This window comes from Camelina sativa, chromosome 9 (genome assembly GCF_030686135.1).
Source record: "Camelina sativa cultivar CO46 ecotype springtype chromosome 9, ASM3068613v1".
NCBI lineage: Eukaryota > Viridiplantae > Streptophyta > Magnoliopsida > Brassicales > Brassicaceae > Camelina > Camelina sativa.
The window spans coordinates 21,800,494-21,820,860 of record NC_141888.1 but is presented as its reverse complement, the minus strand read 5'-3'; the positions used below and the strand labels follow the sequence as shown (position 1 = coordinate 21,820,860).

Sequence of the window (20,367 nt, the reverse complement as noted above, 5' to 3'; positions counted from 1 at the left end):
ATTTATAAAAAAACAAAATTATATATTATTCCAAATTCAATAAAAATTCCAAGTTCAGTAATCTAGTGTGATCTTTGTCATCACTATTATTTAATTTTTCATTGCATACTTTATATATTTTCTAAAAAAAATTGATACAAAAGATTGTACATAGTTTTATCTCTTTGGAAAATAAATTCAACCAAAATTTTACATGAGATACCCAAATTTTTAACCTATGCTTTTTAAAAAGCCAGATTTTAACATTTAGCTATGTATACTTTTTAGAGAATTTGTTAAAAATATCTTTTTTGGTATACCTCTTTTAAAAAATGCCCATTTTTTAAACATTTTTATTTTTGCCATCTTTGACACAATTACACTATGTTAAATTATTTTTGCCCTCTTTTACACTACATTTAGGCAATTTCATTTGGGTTCCCAATTCAGTTACCCAATTTACATTTAGGTTTGTTTAAAATTAATTTGACACCATGAAATGATATTTTTGAAAAGTGACATAGAAAAGGGTTATTTTTGAAAATCCCCCTACTTTTTAAACAATAACTGATACTTTTATAAATGAAATTAAAATTATTTAAATACAGGACATGTCAAATTAATTTTAAACCAAAACTTTTTTAATAAGGTTAGACATAACGTAAGAGTTTTAAGGTCATCTCCAATGCAAAGAGACTCATGGTCTCTCAACATTATTTTATATATTAAATAAGAGGTCGTCGTTTATGGTAAAAAAAAAAAAATCGTCGTTTGACCTTTAGAGCATGTGCAACGCCGTAGTTTTGGGTCGTCCTTGGGCAATTGTTTTTTAAAAATAAATAAAAAATAGCCAAATACTGAAGAATCGCTTCTTCAAACGCGACGTTTTTTCGTCCGTCTACTTATACACGTGGAAGGTGGTGATTGGGAGAAGACTTTCGATATCCTCAGGCTTTGCATTTTGTCTCTGAAACTGATCAAGCTCCTCTTGTGGGAAAACTTCAGATTGCAGAGATGGAGAGATGGGTTAAATCGATTAAATCGATTAAATCGATTAAATCGATTAAATCGATTAAATCGACCGTGTTCTGATTAAATCGATTCTAGGTCGACCAGACGGCGGAGCTAGTCTCGCCAGTCAAAAAGTTCGAATCGGAGGGTGGGTTAAAACCGGAAGAGAGCAAGGGAAAGGGGCATTTGCTTTCCTTGCGGTGAACGATGGATCTTGTCCAGCGAATCTTCAGGTTATGGTTGATTCGTCTCTTTATGATCTCTCTAAGTTGGTAGCGACAGGAACTTGTGTTACTGTGTATTCTTCAAGAGCAGAAAATAAATTTCTTGTTTGTCGCTAAATATTTATGCAAATTCTGGTGTGGAGAATCTTTTTCATGTATGCTCTGCTTGTAGGTTGCCAACTATACAGCAGGAAATGCAAGGGAAACATGTGTATCTGTGCTCGTTGATGTATTTCTGATGAGAAAATGTCAATTGATATTATTTAGACATTATAATTTTATTAGAATACAGTGATGGTTATAACATGCTTGCTCTTGATAATACACAGATCATTTTTGCTATGCGTTCCTAAATGTGATATATCTATCCTTCCTACTCTATTTCGTGCTTTTGCAGATGGCATTTGAACTCTATGGTATGCTGGCTGGGAATGTTAGTCCTATGACTGGGGAAAATGTGAAGCCAGCTTATGGAGGTGAGGAAGATGCATTCTTGAGGAAAGTTGTGACTCCAATTTATGAAGTGATTCAGATGGTATGGCTTCAAATTTCGAGCATTTTCTTTTGCTTTCAGCATTTTCTTTTTTGCTTATTTACGTTATTGTACCATTCACAGGAGGCTCAAAGAAGCAAAAAAGGGAAGTCTAAGCACTCCCAGTGGAGGAACTACGATGATTTAAGTGAATACTTTTGGTAATATATATATATCTAGCTGCTTTCACACAATCGTAAAGATCCTCATAAGTGGTTTTTATGACTAATTAAATATGCTTTTCTACATTGCAGGTCAGTTGATTGTTTTCGGTTAGGTTGGCCAATGCGAGCTGATGCTGATTTCTTTTGCATGCCTGTTGCTGTACTCAATACAGAAATAGACGGGGTACATAATAACTACTCATCTTCTCTCTTCTTATCTACATTTATTTTTTCGTACGGGAATCTGTTACTCCGATCTAGTTTCAGATGGTGTGGTTTTTAAAACTAGGAACTCTTATCTCTTCCTGCTGACTTTTCTTCTGCCATGCACTCACTTTCACTATTTATAATAGCTGTTGTTTTCTATCTGTCGCCTAGTCTGCTCGCGGGTGTAATGTTTCTTTTCCCTCTGCTACGACGGTTTCTCGAGAGGTCCAACTACAGAATTGTAAGTGCAGGTGTTATATTCCGGACAGAAGCAAGTGGATGTACCTGTCTCTACTGGTGTTGCAAATGGAGACTCGCATGCTGAGAAAAAGAGAAAGCTAGAGACTTTGCAGCTTGCAGTTTCCATTATTACTAATGCAGTAACACATTGTTGAATTTGTATTGATTCTTGATTCGGTTGTGTTAATATATGAAATCAAGATTAATTTATTTGAGGGACCAAAGTTTGTCCTACACCAATGCTCATAACAATCTTAAAAAACTATCAAAATAAGAATAAAATATTTGAAGGACCAAAAATTGTCCTTAACCGATGCACATGGTCTTAGGGGAATTAGGAATTTTTGTTTGTTTCGAGGCAAAAGGAGTGAGAGTTGCGAAATTCAATCAAAGCTCTATCAATATGGCAGCTTCAAATACACCCTATCAATATGGATGGAGTAGCTAGAGAGGTAATTGACAAAATCGACATAACAAACAATGGCGGACCCATTCATACTTAAAAGGGTCAGCTGACCCCCCTAAAATTCTTAATTTTTATTATAGCCTTTTAAGTTTTAGATTTTGTTAATTTACAAAATTTATGTTTTGACCACTTAAAATTTTCAATTTGTGTTTGGATCTTTCAAGTTTTTACATTTTTCTACTGCTTTGTGTGTTTTAACTATATTTTTCTCATTTGTTTCTTAGTCTTTTTGTTTGTTTCACTTATAAATATTGAACATAATTTTGGCTTCTTTTAATAAAACAAAGATGTTTTTAGTTTTTAAAATTATTAAAAAAATTTATCAAAAAAAAATTATTTATTTATTTAGTTATATTTTGACCCGCCTAATATTTTTTTCCTGGTCCGCCACTGATAACAAATGTATCAACAGTTTTCGAACGATGTCCTTGAAGAAATATATGCATCATGGAGTCTGTCTTCTTGAGAGAAACATTTTTGAGTGCATATGGTTCTTACTCATGATGTATATATCTTCGAGTACTTCGTTCGAAGAGAAGATTGGCACAGAGGAACAAAAAAGGGTCAGAATTGGATTTGTGAGAGGTAAGCGTGATATTACAGATTGAGAATCAGATTGGTCTCTCTCTTTATGTTTTGTAATAAAGATCCCAGGAGGATCTCTCCATCTTTTCATTGAAAGTCTCATCATTGATCTGAAAACGATGGTCCCATCCCATGTGTATTAAATGTTAAATTAGGAGGAAGTAAATGCTTCCTGTTGGTTTCTTCTAAAACATTTAGCAACACAAAAACACACACAATTCTAGAATTTGTCTTGTGTTAGTTGTGTGTTGTATTGACTTAGCTGAAGAAACTTTTTAAGATCAAATTAGAAGTTTGTTAAACAAGTAGTAGTATATAATACAGACAGTCCTGGAATAATAATAAATTCTTCAAGAGTTTGTCTGTTTCTAGCATTAGTCTCTCTTTGTTTTTTTTTTTTCTCTCTCTGTCTTCCAATCACTGTATCTCCCATCGCTCTCATGCATACACTATCCGTTATCTCTCTTCCACAGCCATCATCGACCACAGAAGCAACTACCCATCTTTGTTTTAATCCTCTGCCTCTCTCTCTCTTTCTTTTCTTATTCACCAACTCATTATCTCTACAATGTCTTCTTCTACTTTGTCCAGAATAATCCAAGTGAAGTCTCTATGGCTGTGATTTGCTTTTAAAATTTTATTCTCTGTATTAATGATTGTATCATAAGGAGTTTCAAAGATCTCAGCTGCATTTTTTGTTGGAGTTATGGGTCTGCTTAAAACTGCATGGCTTCTTTTGCTTTTCTGGGTTGTCTCTTCCCCTTTTTGTTTCAGGTTTCATTACTGTTATGGTTCAGAGCTCTCTGTGAAATTCTTGAAAACACCTCCTGCTGCTTCCAGATTTAGCTCTGCCAAATTTTCCTTTCAAGCTTTTGAGGATGGAAACAGAACTTGTTCAAGCTGTAGATTCCGTTGCAAGGTTGGATTTATTAGACTCACCAATTATAAATTTTTATTATTATCAACCAAATTTCTACTATATGTTGGCTGAGAAAAGATTTTTGAGTTTGAAATCAAGAATTGTGTCAACTTATTTGAAGTTTTCCTTTCATGCCTAGTCACATCTGTTTGATGGGAAAAAGATTGTGTTTACTGCAGCTAGATGACCATTTTAGTTTTGATTGCCATCAAAGAAAAGTTTCCTACTCGAAGTTGTTAGATGGAGATCATACACTTGAGGTCTGCGCAAATAGGATGCATGGATTTGGCTGCAATACCTATCACTGGACTGTTGGTAAAAAAAGAAACTATTCTTACACCTCTTTGGTTCTCTTCCTGAATCTTTGTTATGTTCCTTGTATCGAAAACCATTAACAGGACCTTGTATTGCTTGGATTTTTTCGGATTTTAGACTCCTTTTTCTTTACTGTGTATGCAGATACGGTATCCCCTACAGCCTTTGTGACTGCATCAATGCCATTTACAAGTGCACAAAACGTGTCTGTTAATATTACTTTTACCGAGCCATGTGTTGGTGGCAGAGGTTTTAGATGTTCATCTGTGAATGCCTGCGACGTGAGTACGTAGCCTTATTTACATTCATCTCAATATTTGGAGGCATTCACCTTTTTGTTCTCTACTCTTGACACGGTTTTAAATGATGTAACAGCTTCTTGTCTACGGTGCTGGCCAAGTTATACCGTCTTCATTCACTGTTCTTGACCAGTTTCTCAGATATTCACTGCTTGTGGGATTATCTCCTGATGCTCAATACGGAAGGATTGTGTTGGTGATGAATAAGAATGTGTGTTCTGATAAAGCCGGTAACGATTTTCAAAGAGCTTTGGGTTCGCGTTTCTTTGTCCATTTCGGTGAGTGTCTTTACCGTTTTTTTTTCTCTGTTTGGTTTTGTTTGAAAGACCTTTAAGGAAGATTGATTTTGAATTTTCTTGGCATCTAGATAGAAGAGATGTTTTTGTCAACCTACGGGCTCATGTCCCAGAGAAGTTACTTGAGCTAAACAACCAAACTAGGACGGTGCAGGCAACCAATGATAATGACAAACTGAATGTTTACTTGTATTTCTCGGAACCGGTATTGAATTCTTCAGCTGAAATTCTCAGACTACTAAGCACAAGCCAAGGTGATTTGCTTCCTATTGATGGAAAAACCAATGGGAATCGCCGTTTTGCGTTTATGGTTTGTGCTTCTGCTGCTTTCTCTCAAGGTTATTTGGTGCTTCTATTTCGTTTCATGTTAATCCTTTAATGTAACATTCAGACTCTTTTTCTCTCAGGTCACAAATACATCACGGCGTGCTATAGTCACGGTGACCCTTGACTCGAATTCAATAAGAAGCAGACATGGGACACCTGCATCTCCAACTGCACCACTGACTTTTCTTTATGGTGCGTAAGTTATACATTTGTTTTTCTAGCTTCTTGTTTTCATTGTCTCCCTAAAATGAAACATGTATGTGCGTGATCTTAGATACCGAGAGACCTCATGTTTTATTGAACACAACTTCTGGTATGAGGACAAGAAAGCACACAGTCCCTGTCTGGATAAAATTCATGAAGCCTGTGTTTGGGTTTAACTCTTCATTTGTATCAATCTCAGGGGGATATCTTGAGAGGTTAGTTATCTTGTGTTTCTTTTATTTTTCTCATAAAAATTGCAGTTTTGATGCTAAGTGATAATTTCGCTTCTTTTGTGTTCCACAAATTTTCCAGCTTTGAGGAACTGAGCGGAAGCATATACATTGTATATGTTAAAGCCAACACTAGTACAATATCTGTTAAGATTCCTGAAAATGTTACTCAGGATGTCGCGGGAAACAAAAATCTCGCATCTAACATCCTGGAAGTGAAACATTGTAAGTGTTATAACCACTTTATATCTGATATCAAGCGTACTTTGTTCTTTCTGTTATTTGCTTCTGCCAATGATTTTCAAATGTTGTACTTCACTGCAGATTCTTTGCCTATGCTATCTTCTGTGGTTTCGTGGGTATCAACTTATATTTTCGTGGTGACATCTTTCATTGCGGGATTCCTCACTCTTTCAACCACAAGCCTTTATTCTCTCGGTGCATTTCCAAGGCCATCTCCATACCTCATATCAGACCCTACGAGGAACCTTTTCGTATGATTTTTTTACTCATTTATATATAAACGACACATATATATATCGCCTTTACTTCCCTGAAAATTATATAATTAATCCAATGGTATTGTGTGTTTTGTGGCTTTAATGCAGAGAACTGCCTGTCACATTCAGTTATTTGCACTCACGAGATGGCTACCGGTGACATTGCCTGTTGATTACTTCGAATTTGTGAGAGGGATTCAGTGGATAATCCCTTATTTTCCTCTCCCATGGGAAACTAATCACAAAGAACAGATCATGGTGGCATCAAGTCCTTACTTTGTTTCACATTCGTTCATTTCTAAAACTCACAACAACAGGATTAATCTGCAGACATCAAACAACGCTGAGTCAGTGTTCGGTTTGCCACTCACCGCAATGGAGTACAGATTCTTCTTTGAGGTCAAAAGAAACTAATCCTCAATGCTTCCTCTTTGTTATTTTTAGTACGCTTTTGTTCATGTTTTAATACTGTATGAGTCTTTACAGACTCCAAATCTTAAACCGGAAGCAGAACATGTTCTTGGTCTACCACATTCAACAGTGTAAGTCACTAGAATCCTCGTTTGTACTTCCTTCTATAGAGAATTTTGTGAGGATCTCATTTCAGCATTAGTTGCTTAAAATTAATTTAAGAAGAAGCCATTATATATGTTTGATTTTTCTTCTTCTTGTAGGTGGAGAGATTTCTACAGGATCATGTTTTGGATAGCTATTATTGGGGGAAGTTTGGTACTATTGCATATATTCCTCTCTCTGTTACTGAAGTTCAAGAAAGCACACACTGAGAAGAAGAGGAGTTTTGGTGCGTTTGTCTTCCCAAGATTCGAGCTGTTTCTTCTCATTCTCGCTTTACCCTCAATCTGTAAAGCTGCAAGGAGTCTCATACAAGGTATTGTTAATACAGCCTTGAAAGTATATATTTAGTTTGATATTTCTCTTTAAACACATTCGCTAAATTCCCTCTTTCCAGGCTATTTTAAGCATCAAGGAGCTGCAGAAGCCAGTGTCATTGTTGGCATCCTTGTGCTTTGCGTGGTAGCTGTTCTACTTCTAGCACTGTTTGTCTTTCTCTCGGTCGGGATAACGTTTGGAAAGCTGTTACAGTATAAGGAAATTCACCAAGAAGGCGAAACTTTCCACTGGTACCAAGAACTCATCCGAGTGACCCTTGGTCCTGGTAAAAGAGGCCAATGGACATGGAAAACAGAGAACTCTGTCTATCTAACTAGGTTAGGTCCAGTTTTCGAAGATTTAAGAGGTCCACCAAAGTACATGCTCACACAGATCTCAGGAAGCAATCCACTCAAGCAGCGAGATGATCGCATCATCGCATCAGATGACGAAAACGAAGATGCTGAAGCTCCTTGCATACAGAAACTGTTCGGAATCCTTAGAATTTACTACACATTTCTCGAAACTGTGAAGAGGGTTTGTATGGGGATTATTGCTGGTGCTTACTTGGACAACGAAACTGCTAAAACTCCCATAGTGGTCTTGTTGAGCATCACTTCCTTTCAGCTGTTTTTCCTAGTTCTGAAGAAGCCATTCATCAAGAAAAAGGTACAGCTCGTAGAGATTATCTCGATAGCATGTCAAGTAGGTGTATTCGCCTCGTGTCTGATGCTACTGATGAAAGACCTTCCAGAGACGAGCGGAAAGAAACTCGGTATATTCATGGTCATATTGTTCTTGATTGGGTACACTGCGCAGATGTGCAACGAATGGTACTCATTGTACAAACAGACAAAACGGTTAGACCAAATCAACAGATCCTTCTTGAGTGGTCTCAAGATGTTTATCATTGGACTTGCCGCGTTAATCCTACCGCATAAAATGATGAAGAGCAAGATCCCTGCAGCTCAACTAGAAGGAAGAAGCAGTAGCAACGGAGGCGTTGCATTCTCAACCCCAGAAAACAGGTACTTAAATCCTTCAGGAAGCCGAAGCTCGGGTAGTTTGGACAAGCCATGGTTGAGACAGATTAGGGAAATGGCAAAGGCTAGCTTCACAAGAGAAAGGAGCAACAGTAAAGTACCTAGTGATCCTTCGGGTAGCAAAAGCGGTTGGAGCAGTAGTATTTGGGGAACAAAGACAAGTGGAAGCTCTTCTAAAGACTCATCTACAGATTACAAATCCAGACCTAAAGGACTTTACAAAGATTTAGAAGCCATTTTTGCGTCTAAGTAGAAGAAACTCATTCTCTCTTGTACTATTTGCTCTGAATTCAATCTAGGGATTACTTTGTGATATTGAATAAATTAATGGGGTTTAGTATGTATTGATACGAAGTACGAGGGCTGAATTCGTAATTAATAAAGATAACATGTTTACATTATCTTTCACGAAAAATATTATTATATTGACATTATTATTTCTCTTATTATTATTTACAAAAAAAAATAAAAGAAAAATTCAGAGAAAACTGTAGCTGTCGTCGATGTGCTTCATGCTTCGTCTTGTTTGGCTCCGAGAAAATTCAATTCGAAGGAGACGAAGAGAAGCTCCAATTCACATAGACGAAGCTAATCTACAGCTTATATCGTGCACCTAAAATCTCAGTTCCGTAGTTTCTCAAGTGCTTGGGTCGATCAATTTCAATTTCAATTTTCAAATTTCTTTCGATTGGGGATTTTGGCGTGCTTTGGATCTGCAGAAATTGGTGTTAGAATCTGTCTCTGTTTTTATCAATCGGTCGATTTTTATGTAATTTATTGTTTCTATCTATTTCTCGGGTTTGATTCGGTTTTTGAAATGATCAATGGAGAGGAGGAACCATCGAGAGTTGTTGTTGTTGATTCTCTAGATTTTTCTGATCGGTTACTACTGGAGAAGGAAAGTGGTAGAGATGCTTCTCCAGGTTCATCGTTACATTACTCGTCTTGCGGTGAATCAGAGTTTGAGCGGTATTGTAGTGCCAATTCGGCTTTGGGAACTCCCAGTATGTGTAGCTCTACAGGACCGTTTCAGGATTCGTTGGAATCTGATTTTGGATCTTTCAGGGGTGGTTTTTTGTCTGGGGATGCCGCCACTGAGTTTGAGAATTTTAGCTTGGGGCCAAGTCTTTTAAAGCTCTCCTCTTTGGATAACACACGAGGAATCCACTTTTCTGATGAGGGTGGGTCTTGTAATGGTGGAAGTAGGATTGCACCCGGTTTAAACACTGGTACGGTGAACACCGATATGACTCAGGAAACTGGATATAGTGAAGATATGTCTGGTGAGTTGATGGACAGTGAAGCAACAATTGAAAAAGATTCCATGAATCAGTTAGCTGAAATGGAAGACAAGGAGGTTATGTGTAGATCAGATTCACAATTCAATACAAGTGGTATAAATAGAGAAGATGGAGTTTCGATAGATGATGAAGGTTCTGATGGTGATGACTCACTTAGTGATCACTCCGGTAAATATGTTCCAGGGACTTTACAGTATATAAAGGAGCCTAAAGATGAGAACGATAATCCATTTCTCATCAATTCTTCCACTGCCTTTGGTACAAATGATTGGGATGAGTTTGAGCTTGAAGCCACAGAACTTGTTGACACACCTTTTGAGTTCAGCGGGTTTGAGAAGCACGGTAAAGCGTGTACTGGAAATGAAGGGACATCCACAAAATCATTATCTGTAGCTTTTCAAAAGCTTCCTGATGTAGCTCAAGCAGGAAAAGGGGAAGAGCATACAAACGTAACTGCGAGCACTAGACATGCTCCAGATGTAGGTGACTCTTGTGAAAATATTGAAGATATAGTAAGATCTAGAGATTTAACTGTTTCGACCCAAAGGGAGCAAGATGACGTAGGAAAAGACAGCATAACTGCCAGAGGTTTTGGAGACCTGAGTGCCAAAGACAGAACCTTGGTGGTTCCTCAATCACTAGTAACAGATGGGTCTCTTCGTGACAGTTGGCTTAGCAACAATCAAACTGAAGATACACCTGTCGTCATGAATTACCTTCAATCTTGTAGCGCTGACGAGGACTTCCTAGACACTACACCAGTTGAGTTGGGAAACGAAGAATCTTCAGGTGCGGTTGACCTAGATGCCAATGAACTACTTCATGAATCGTCTGAGAATGGAAAACAGTTAGATCCATTTGGAGAGTGCACCTCAGAACCGTTGTTGGCATCTCGGAACTCTGATAAGCCATCATCTAGTGATTCGAGTCCTGCACCAAATGTCTTACAAGTCACTTGCACACAACCTAAGGTCAGCTGCTTCATATAAAAAACATTATTTACGTTAATTTTCTTCTGCTTGTATTGTAATATGTGTCCTCGGGTTATGTCGAAGTCTGTTAGATTTCCATGCACTGTTTCTGGTTAAATAGTGCATTTCAATTTATTATTCTCCTTACCACAGTGCAATCTGTAAACTTCTTGGATTCTACTTTATCTCCTTTTGATTTGATTCTTTTATTTTTGAATGAAGTTATATGGTTTCGAATTTCTCATCTTGCAGAAGGAGAACACAGAACTTAACGACTTTTATGATGATTTTGTTCATGATATGGAAGAAATACTGCTCGACTCTGGTGAATCATCTGGGGCAAGATTTTCTAAGAATGACAAGATGTTCCAACTACAGCTCTCTCTGCCTAACAGGGATGGGGGGCAAACTGCTACAACATCTGGTCTAGATGATTCATCTCCAACAGTTTCCCAGCGATTTAGGATTGATAGGGTTGAAGTTGTTGGGGTAAAGCAAAAGAAAGGTGATGTCTCGCTGAGTGAAAGATTGGTTGGGGTGAAGGAATACACAGTTTATGTGATAAAGGTTTGGAGTGGGAAAGACAAGTGGATAATTGAAAGAAGGTATCGTGATTTTTATAGTCTCTACCGTCGGTTGACATCTTTATTTGCTGATCAAGGCTGGACGCTTCCTACACCTTGGGCCTCCGTGGAGAAAGAATCGAGAAAAATATTTGGAACTTCCCCCAACGCTGTTGCTGAAAGGACTGTCCTTATTCAAGATTGTTTAAATTCAGTTCTCCAGTCCCGGTTTTTCCCAACACTTCCAAATGCGTTACTTAGGTTTTTGTCCCCTCAAGATGCTTGTGCTAATTCTTCTGGGTCGGATTCTATAGTATCTCCAACCATCTCTGCTGGCATCACTGCTACCGCAACCAGTTCTTTTTCGTATGGAAATACCATCTCGTTCATTGTTGATGTTCGACCTCACAAATCAGTGAAACAGTTGCTAGAAGCGCAGCATTATATTTGCGCTGGATGCCACAGATACTTTGATGATGGAACCACTCTTGTGCGGGACTTTGTGAAAGCTCTTGGATGGGGTAAGCCTCGGCTTTGCGAATATACTGGTCAATTGTTTTGTTCTTCCTGCCATACAAATGACATGGCAGTTCTGCCAGCAACAGTGTTACATCATTGGGATTTTAATCGTTATCCAGTTTCTCAATTGGCAAAATCATATCTGGACTCCATACATGAGCAGGTAAATTTAGGTCTAGTTATATTTGGTGTGATTTATTGTCATTTTTGGATACTGAGTGCTGAGGTAGAACAGATTCCTTTGCAATACCTTTACTGCGCCTGGATATGGTTGTCTGACAAATCTTGTTCTGCAGCCTATGCTTTGTGTCAGTGCGGTCAATCCTTTTCTGTCTTCAAAGGTCCCTGCACTCAACCATATTATGAGCGTCCGGAAAAGAATAACCATTATGCTTCCATATGTACGCTGCCCATTCCGCAAGACACTCAACAAAGGACTCAGTTCTCGGAGATACCTTCTTGAGAGCACTGATTTTTTTTCTTTGAGAGATCTAGTTGATCTTTCTAAAGGGCCATTTGCAGGTGAATTTCTTTTTTTTGAACCAAGATTTAATGTTCATGTTTGTCTGCGCTCATGCTGAGACATGCATATTTTCCCTCATGCTTTGCACATGCTGACACATCTTCTCAACTGAATTACAAGTCAATCCCACGCTGCTACTTGTTTAATATTAAACTTTTGATCTATTTTCTGGCGTTTTTAACATTACCCTTAAAAATGGCAGCACTTCCTGCAATCGTGGAGACCGTTAGGAAGAAAATCCTGGAGCATATTACAGAACAGTGCCTTGTTTGTTGCGATGTGGGGGTTCCCTGTAACGCCCGGCAAGCTTGTGACGACACATCCTCTTTAATATTTCCATTCCAGGTGAGCATTTACATTTTACACTTGCAATGAATATATAACGCATCTTCATTGTCTCAGTTTTGGGTGCTCGATCACCAATTCATAGCCTTGCTGGCATTAGACTTTCTTTCCTCTACATGTTCATTGTCTCTATTGCGCTATCTCTCAGATGTTGTTTTAATCCAACATATATTGAATGCAATGATTAGGAGAAAGATGAGGTTAACAAATGCCGGTCGTGCGGTTCAGTTTTCCACAAGAGATGCCTAGCAAGACTCTCAACCTGCCATTGCGGAGCACAATTAAAGCCGAACAAGAGCCCTGGGGAGCTGCAAGTATCGGAGAAGAAATCAGATTCTACGTCTCTCTTGCCTCTACGATTCCTCTCAGGTTTATTTGGAAAGTCAAAACAAGACAAAGAAACCACTATTCTAATGGGTTCACTTCCAACCAACGATCTATAGATATGATTCTTTATATATGTTTGTAAAACTTGCCTGTTGTAATGTAAAAGCCTCTGTTTAATTGCAAGAGATTGAACTTGTTTTGTAAACAAAACTTCTTTTACCTTCTCTCGTCAACTCACTGTAGAGAACATAGAGTAAAAGAAGTAATACATTATAAGCATGTTGCTTTACATACCAAGATCCTGGTTCAATAGCAGGTCTTCTGGTGATGTTACAGTTTCGAACAAGGATTTGGACCGGTTAGCCATGTGCCTGCATTGCAATGTCTCTATACTTATTTGTACATATCAATGCATCTTGGCCATGTTCCGTACATCAGATTATTTTAACTGGTTAACTCTCTAATATGATCCGATCTGATCATCATTGGCCCAAGTCAGTAGCATAGTTGATTGTTTTAAATTCTTTACTTGTAAGTTTTATAAGCTACTTACATGGATTCAATATAAAAAAATGCTTCAACTTTTAAATGATTTTTCTTTATATGCAAGAAAGAAGAAATGTTTGATTTGGTTACACATGATGGTACCAAGTTTTCTATGTGACAACAAAAGTCCAACGTTGAGAAGCTTAGCATCAAAAGGAAACAATTAATTAATTAATTAATGGAAGTAGCTCTCTCTCTTCTCTCTCTCTTCTCTTACGAGGCGTCCAGCGAACAAACACAACCACTTTTTCTTCTTGTTTTTTCCGGGCCGCCGGCGTTTGCCGGTGGTTCCTGTTCAGTTTTTTCATTATTTTTCTTTTTATTTACTGATAACTAGTATGGGATTACATCAGATTTGTCGATTAAATTTCTTCTTCAGGATGGCAGCGATGTTTGTGATCGTTTTCCCAACTGAGACAAACAGTTACCAATTTTTTTCAAAACCGTTGCCAGATCCGAAATCAGAAGCACCTTTCCCAGAGATGGTTACATCGATTGATTTGATTATAGGTCTATGTGCTCTACGATGGCTAATTGCAGTTTGTTTTCTCTTTCTCATGGTGATGGTTGTGTTGGTGACTGTACCAGCGAATTGGGTTGATCAGATTCAGAGTCAATCAAGACTGAGTTTGTTTCCAACGACATCAACAATTAATCAAACGCAATCAACTTCGATTAGAGTCCTTTACTTTGGTGATCTGAAACGAAATCGTTTCTGGCTTATTTCTCCAATAGTGGAGCCGATTATTGCTTGGCGAGTAAATGTGAATTCTTTTACTGGATTTATTCAAGTCAAGCCCGTGATCTCCGTGAAGAGTTTGTCAACTCTCCATGATGACCAATATTTTCAATATTCTTGTGAAGAAGGAATAAAGCATAAGATTCAAAGACTATATTGGTGTTTTGGTCGGCGAATATGAGATCCCGGAAAGGCAAGTCTACGTAGGAACAACAGTAAGGTGATGTGTGAAACTAATCGGCAGCAAAGTGTATGGCATCCCAGAAAACATGATCAAGATCCACTTCAAGCAACATATCAGTGTTTATGTTTAATCAAAGTGATGCAAAAAGCATCTGGGAGTTTCATCTATAAGGTGTTAGCCCTTAACGAGTATATGAAGAGGGGACTTTACAGATTTCATCTGTTGCCTGTAAGGCTTTCGTTTGTAAAGCAGGGTTACTTCCACTTCTTCATCGAAATTGTGTTCAATTTCCTTTATTTGCTTCAATAGTTGTATTTGGATGGATGTATAATGTATCATGTAACAATTTTATGATATAATAAAATTAATTTGCCGTTAAAAAAAAAATTAATTAATTAATTAAACGCTTAATGTTCAAAAAAAAAAAAAAGGAAAAGGAGTTCAGGTGATTTTTAGGGTTAAAAAAGGAAAAAAAAAAAGGAGAGTTGAGGGTAAAGTCTCTATATATACTACAGTATACATTGTTTCTCAACACAACAGTCGCAACAGCCAAAAACACGAGAAAACCCTAAACTCAGTTTGTAAATTGATCGTCTCTCTCTGGTTCGTAATTTGATCTCTCGAAACGAAAACATCGATCAATAATAACAATGGGGGGCTTGAAGAGGAAAATAGATACAGAGAAGAAGATAGAGGGGAAACAACCACGCGCTGTTACATTCTCGAAACGTCGTAAGGGCCTTTTCAGCAAAGCGTCGGAGCTTTGTCTTCTCTCCGACGCTCAGATTGCAATCTTAGCGACTCCGGTTTCTGCTAATTCACACAACTCTTTCTACACGTTTGGACACTCGTCTGTGGATAGCGTTGTCGCTGCTTTCCTCTCTGATCAGACTCCGACTCGGGATGACGTCGATGATGAAAATTTAGGGTTTTGGTGGGAAGACGAGAGTCTCGCCAATTCGGAGAATCCGGAGGAACTGGCTGACGCGATTGACTCAATGAAGAGGATGTTACAAGATCTCAAGGAGTTGCAAAGAGATCATCAACACGTCGTCGTGGAGAAGGAGAACAACAACAACAATGCTTCTTTTACTTTACGTGGAAACGACGACGTGGGTGGATGCAGCAACCAAGGGATATTATCAACTGATTCTGAGGTTCATGAGACTCAATCTCAAGCTATGCCGATGATTGATTACGTGGGTGAAGGATGCAGCAACCAAGGGCTCGACTTTGATCAAATATTTGATTCTGCGGTTCCTGAGACTCAATCTCAAGCTTTGCCCATGATTGATTCTGACAACTTTGATCAAATATTACCAATTGATTCTGAGGTTGATGAGACTAAATCTCAAGCTATGCCGATGATCGATTTGGACGACGACTACAGTCTTTTCTTCTCTTCTGATTTCTTCAATGAAATTGACATTGATGCACTCTATGCATAATTCTCACACGTAGGTGTTACATCTACAAGCTTTTCATTCCTAAAATGCACTTCTCACTACTGATTTGTATTCTCTGTATTTCTCTGATCTGTATTTCTCTCTGCACTGCACTGTAATCTCTATCTGTTCTTTATGATATTTGTTTTAGGGGTTAATCTAAAATGTATTTAGGATATGATGAACTTGTTGGTTTATACGTACTGAATAATATACAGATGAGAGATCGTAACATCCAAGAGTACTTTTTAGCTTCTTTCTTTTCACTCTTGTTTTCCCATATTTCTTTGTCAAACTGTATGAATAAACGCACCATAAGGATGCTACTTTCTCCTGAAGCCGCCATTCTTAAAATATCAACAAAACAGAGTAGAAGAACCATTAATGTAACTTACTCCCTCCCAGGTTAAAAAGTAGAACAGCTAATTAACTAATTATATCTTCACCACAACTAATTCGACATAGACTTATATTTAATAATAGCTTGAATTAATTTGACAATAATATAACAACGATGTAAAATGTAAAGAAATTAATGTCTACTCTCCCTGTTGACAACAAAAGTCAATGCCGGATGCTGTAAGAATGTCAAGTCGGGGGAGAAAGAGAATATTTACCACCATACCTACATCATCACAGACACAGACAATACCTTAAGTTAGGTCGATATGAATACAAGTAGGAGGAGTTTTACTGCACTGCAGCTGTACACAATACTAGTCACCAATTCAAAAGTGTCAAAGCAGGCATCAAGTAACATAGGCAAGAGGTGATTTATATGCTGTATCTAAATGCAAACTCTCCCACGTTCCATGGCTAAGTTAAACATTCAAGACTGATCAAGAGTGTCAGCGATGAAACAAACTCAACTTCTTTCCAAAAAAATCTCAACTTATCGTCTTTCACTTGAACATAACAACCAGAATCTGAAGACTTTTAGAATCTTGTAATACTATTGGAATTTGGAACTAATAGCCTCTTTAATTAGAACTATGTACAGAGAGTAGAGACATTTTTTCTGTTACTGTAAACAATATATCTTACGGATATGCATGAAGTCAGGTCAGTGACATATATTTGGTCTGAAAATTTATGGAATTGTAATGTTGCAGTAAAACGGCTTCTAAAGTCTATCACACTTATGTAAAAAAAAGCTTACTCCTTCACCAAATTTTTGGAACTCTATCTGATCCCCTCCCTGGGCCAAAAAGGAAAACCGTATACATAGATGATTTAAAATAACAGATGGTCAAGTTTGGCTATGACAAAAATACAAGTCACACAAGTTGTGTGACACAACATTTCAAGACCGTCTTTATCCAGTAACAAGAAAGTGATCCCAACACCACAACCTCCAAAGTCCAAAACAAGAGAGCTTTTTGGGATTTCTTTCCAGTTCAAGCCTGTGCACGAATGCACATTGTCAATTATTTCTTATCATAGTCTGGGTTGCGCTATCTCTCAGATGTTTTAATCCAACACAAAATAGTGTTAAGTAGTATATTTAGTTTACTTACATGGTAAATGTTAAAACATATTTAGATAACTATGTTGTTTAGACATCGTTAACCATTTGCACGGTAACAGATATACAATGATCGTTTTACAGTTTTTAAGCGATAGCGGTATGCTTAAAGGTATTAAATCCAAATATTAGATTTTAATTTTGTTTTAGTTTGGACTATTGCACGTATATAACCTACACGTAACTATTTTAGAAAGGCAAAGACATCTCGCAATTACACACATTTGCTTTTTGGGACGATTACAAAGTGAAAAAATTGTAAAAAACCAATTTAATTTATAGTTTGATAAAAATACATGTTTTAACGGATTTAACTAAAACTTTTTTATATTTTAAAATTTTTAAGAGTAAAAATATAAATATTACTTAAATATTTTATAGACTTTAAATATATATTATAATATTTTAAATTTTCGACGGAGTTCAAATATATATAATAATTTAAACATTCTATAAAAATTTAAATATTTATAACATCTTAATTTTTTTTTAAAAACGTAAATATATTATAATATGTTTACTTTTTAAAATATTAAATATTCTCAAATATGAAATGAATGCAATGATTAGGAGCAAGATTAGGTTAACAAATGCCGGTCATGCGGCTCAGTTTTCCACAAGAGATGCTTAGCAAGACTCTCAAGTCAACCTGCCATTACGGAGCACAATTAAAGCCGAACAAGAGCCCTCGAGAGCTGCAAGTATCGGAGAAGAAATCAGATTCTATGTCTGTCTTGCCTCTACGATTCCTCTCAGATTTTTTTGGAAAATCAAAACAAGACAAAGAAACCACTATTCTAATGGGTTCACTTCCAACCAACGATCTATAGATATGATTCTTTATGTATGTTTGTAAAACTTGTCTTTTGTAATGCAAAGTCTCAGTTTAATTGCAAGAAAATGAACTTGTTTGTAAACAAAACTTCTTTTACCTTCTCTCGTCTATGAGCCAACTCACTGTAGAGAACATAGAGTAAAAGAAGTAATATATTATAAGCATGTTTACATCTTGTACTGTACTACAAGCATGCTCTCTCCCCTAATAAGTTAGACAAAATTTGGTAGCGAGAATTTTCACCTTTACATAAAGATTTCTCTATTCAGACAAAAAATTGGAACATGTAGAAGGGGGGTTTACATCCAAGCTCCCCAGCCAGGGAACATATGTGACAAACGATCTGTGTCAATTGCATCTTGTATTAGTTGCTGTGCCTACAGAGCAATAAGTGTTGAGCAAATACAATCAGTAAACAAGTTAGCGTGTGCTGTTTTAACCTTTGATTTATATATCAAAAACATTACCTGGCCATGTATGCTTCTCATCTCACCGCCATCATAGCCATCAAGTTTTTGCTTGACACGCATCAAGGCACGCGTAGCATCCTTGTTCCCCTCGAATTCCTCTTGTAACCCTTCCAAGTTCAGGCCATTATAATTCTCAGTTTCCTGGATCAAAAACCTTTGTGTGAGAAATAACAACATCTTTACAATAGATATCCTAATACTGACTTGTAATCTCGTCTGGAACATGACAATGAAGTTAAACACAAACTTCAAATTATTTGCGTCAAAAAGTCTCAAAGAAAAAGCATCAGAATGGCATCTATTTAAACAACAGGCAAATTTGCATTCTGGCCTTCTCTACATTCAAGAATCCGTAATTAAGTCCACACTATAACCCTTTTGCAGAGGCTGCAACCACATGCATTGCATTGTACATTTACAGTTTAAATTACAAGGGTACGAGGTACCTTCTGTCTTTGCAAAGCCTTTAAGGGGGACAAGGCCCATTTGTACAGAGGATCATGTATAAACACCTGCAAAACAAGCAATATTGATTAAGTATTCAAAAAAAAGCTTTTAAATTTTGAAAAAAAGTCAAAAGTTAAAATTTAAGATCTTATTACTTCGACAATTGTAAGCAGCGCCTCTTTATTTGTTCGCATCACAGACAGGGTTTCTTCGCAACATCTCCTGAAAACGCCTTCCACTCCTGTGATGCCCATTCCATCAATTATGTCTCTTGTCAGTCTGAACGGAACCTGCCAAATCAGAACAAAAATGAACAATGAGAATCGTACATAGACTTATATATACTCACAGGAAGACCAATTAAATATGTAAAGAGAGGAGGTGGAAGAGAACTCACCCTTTCAGGAGTCTTGAGCATTAATCCTTGTTCAAAGGCAACTCCAAGATCTATGTGGACAACTTCTGCTGTGGCTTGATCGATTAAAATATTCATGGCATGACGGTCTCCAAGACCAACGATGTACCCAACCTGATAACAAATTAAATTACAAAATTTCAGGAGGAGATGGATGAATCAGAGGGAAAACTAAAGAACAGCTTGCTAAATGTACTCCACTTTCTCTGATGGCTTATTTTACGCCATTTAGTAGGATACAAATGATCTATACCGTTTCATATTCTAAAAGTGAATAAAGATCATAATAGTGGATATACTTGCCATTGAACTAGCTGCAACACTACGTGTATACGCAAGCCTCTTCACAAACCAGTCAGCAGGCTGCAGGAACTTTTCCAGGAAAAAGTAATGCATGACAGGCCTGCAAAAGGGGATGGATATGTCAGCCACCAACTAGTACTTACGGAGTAAGTTAAATTAACGTTTCACAAAGACTGAAACCTGAAGTTTGTGCAGACATCCACAAAGGCTTTGCGCTTGTCCTTCGCCTACAAGCCACCAGTCACCACAGATTAATTAAGATTACCAGATGTCAGTGATGGCCAACTAAGAAGATCTGAGAAATGAAATGAGCTTACACTCGACATATGTTCTCGGCATTTAGCATATTTCCAGTTTCCAACGCCATAACGACCATGAGCGCCTTCACTCCTTGAGCTGTGATTTGATATGCAAAGAGAAGTTTTGAACTGTAACAACTAGGAAAAGAGATTGTTGTACCATGTTACTGTAAATATT

General features: G+C 37.3%; 4 protein-coding genes and 1 pseudogene across 9 annotated transcripts in view; 4 read left to right on the top strand and 1 right to left on the bottom strand.

Annotated features, from left to right (window-relative positions):
* LOC147938472 (callose synthase 3-like) overlaps positions 1-2,591 on the top strand; it is a 3,863-nt gene extending 1,272 nt beyond the window's left edge. The window contains exons 2-6 of the mRNA XM_087465651.1: positions 1,087-1,223; positions 1,612-1,749; positions 1,831-1,907; positions 2,001-2,094; positions 2,200-2,591. Coding sequence (XP_087321777.1) covers positions 1,087-1,223; positions 1,612-1,749; positions 1,831-1,907; positions 2,001-2,094; positions 2,200-2,442 — 689 coding nt within the window. The 3' untranslated portion in view covers positions 2,443-2,591. The remainder of the gene's footprint in view (positions 1-1,086; positions 1,224-1,611; positions 1,750-1,830; positions 1,908-2,000; positions 2,095-2,199) is intronic.
* Positions 2,592-3,204: 613 nt separating this feature from the next.
* On the top strand, positions 3,205-8,833 carry LOC104711297 (uncharacterized). Of its 5 annotated transcripts, none has more exons than XM_087464876.1 (14): positions 3,864-4,327; positions 4,507-4,642; positions 4,787-4,927; positions 5,018-5,219; positions 5,309-5,547; positions 5,645-5,756; positions 5,839-5,983; positions 6,081-6,223; positions 6,323-6,492; positions 6,607-6,756; positions 6,829-6,897; positions 6,985-7,040; positions 7,173-7,387; positions 7,469-8,833. In XM_087464876.1, exons 4-14 carry the CDS (start codon positions 5,141-5,143, stop codon positions 8,683-8,685), a joined length of 2,595 nt encoding a protein of 864 aa, XP_087321002.1. In that variant the 5' UTR covers positions 3,864-4,327; positions 4,507-4,642; positions 4,787-4,927; positions 5,018-5,140; the 3' UTR covers positions 8,686-8,833. The 5 variants fall into 5 exon arrangements, 4 of the variants coding, with proteins under 4 accessions (XP_010426288.2, XP_010426290.2, XP_087321002.1 ...); XR_015566033.1 differs by having other exon boundaries at positions 3,894-4,327; positions 4,787-4,923; positions 6,816-6,897; XM_010427987.3 differs by having other exon boundaries at positions 3,894-4,327; positions 4,787-4,923.
* Positions 8,834-8,854: 21 nt separating this feature from the next.
* Positions 8,855-13,278, top strand: LOC147938471 (uncharacterized). The gene is made up of 5 exons (XM_087464877.1): positions 8,855-10,704; positions 10,957-11,949; positions 12,083-12,308; positions 12,512-12,654; positions 12,843-13,278. Exons 1-5 carry the CDS (start codon positions 9,250-9,252, stop codon positions 13,095-13,097), a joined length of 3,072 nt encoding a protein of 1,023 aa, XP_087321003.1. The 5' UTR covers positions 8,855-9,249; the 3' UTR covers positions 13,098-13,278.
* A 1,735-nt stretch (positions 13,279-15,013) lies between these two features.
* On the top strand, positions 15,014-16,003 carry LOC104715392 (uncharacterized). Its single transcript, XM_010432799.3, has one exon. The coding sequence runs from the start codon at positions 15,101-15,103 to the stop codon at positions 15,896-15,898; it is 798 nt and encodes a 265-aa protein (XP_010431101.1). The 5' UTR covers positions 15,014-15,100; the 3' UTR covers positions 15,899-16,003.
* Positions 16,004-18,284: 2,281 nt separating this feature from the next.
* Positions 18,285-20,367, bottom strand: part of LOC147938470 (serine/threonine-protein kinase ATM-like) — a 99,101-nt pseudogene continuing 97,018 nt past the window's right edge. The window contains exons 62-69 of the transcript XR_015566251.1: positions 20,208-20,286; positions 20,071-20,117; positions 19,891-19,990; positions 19,570-19,701; positions 19,328-19,462; positions 19,172-19,237; positions 18,723-18,866; positions 18,285-18,632 (exon numbers count right to left, since the gene is read on the bottom strand). The product of XR_015566251.1 is annotated as a serine/threonine-protein kinase ATM-like (transcript). The remainder of the gene's footprint in view (positions 18,633-18,722; positions 18,867-19,171; positions 19,238-19,327; positions 19,463-19,569; positions 19,702-19,890; positions 19,991-20,070; positions 20,118-20,207; positions 20,287-20,367) is intronic.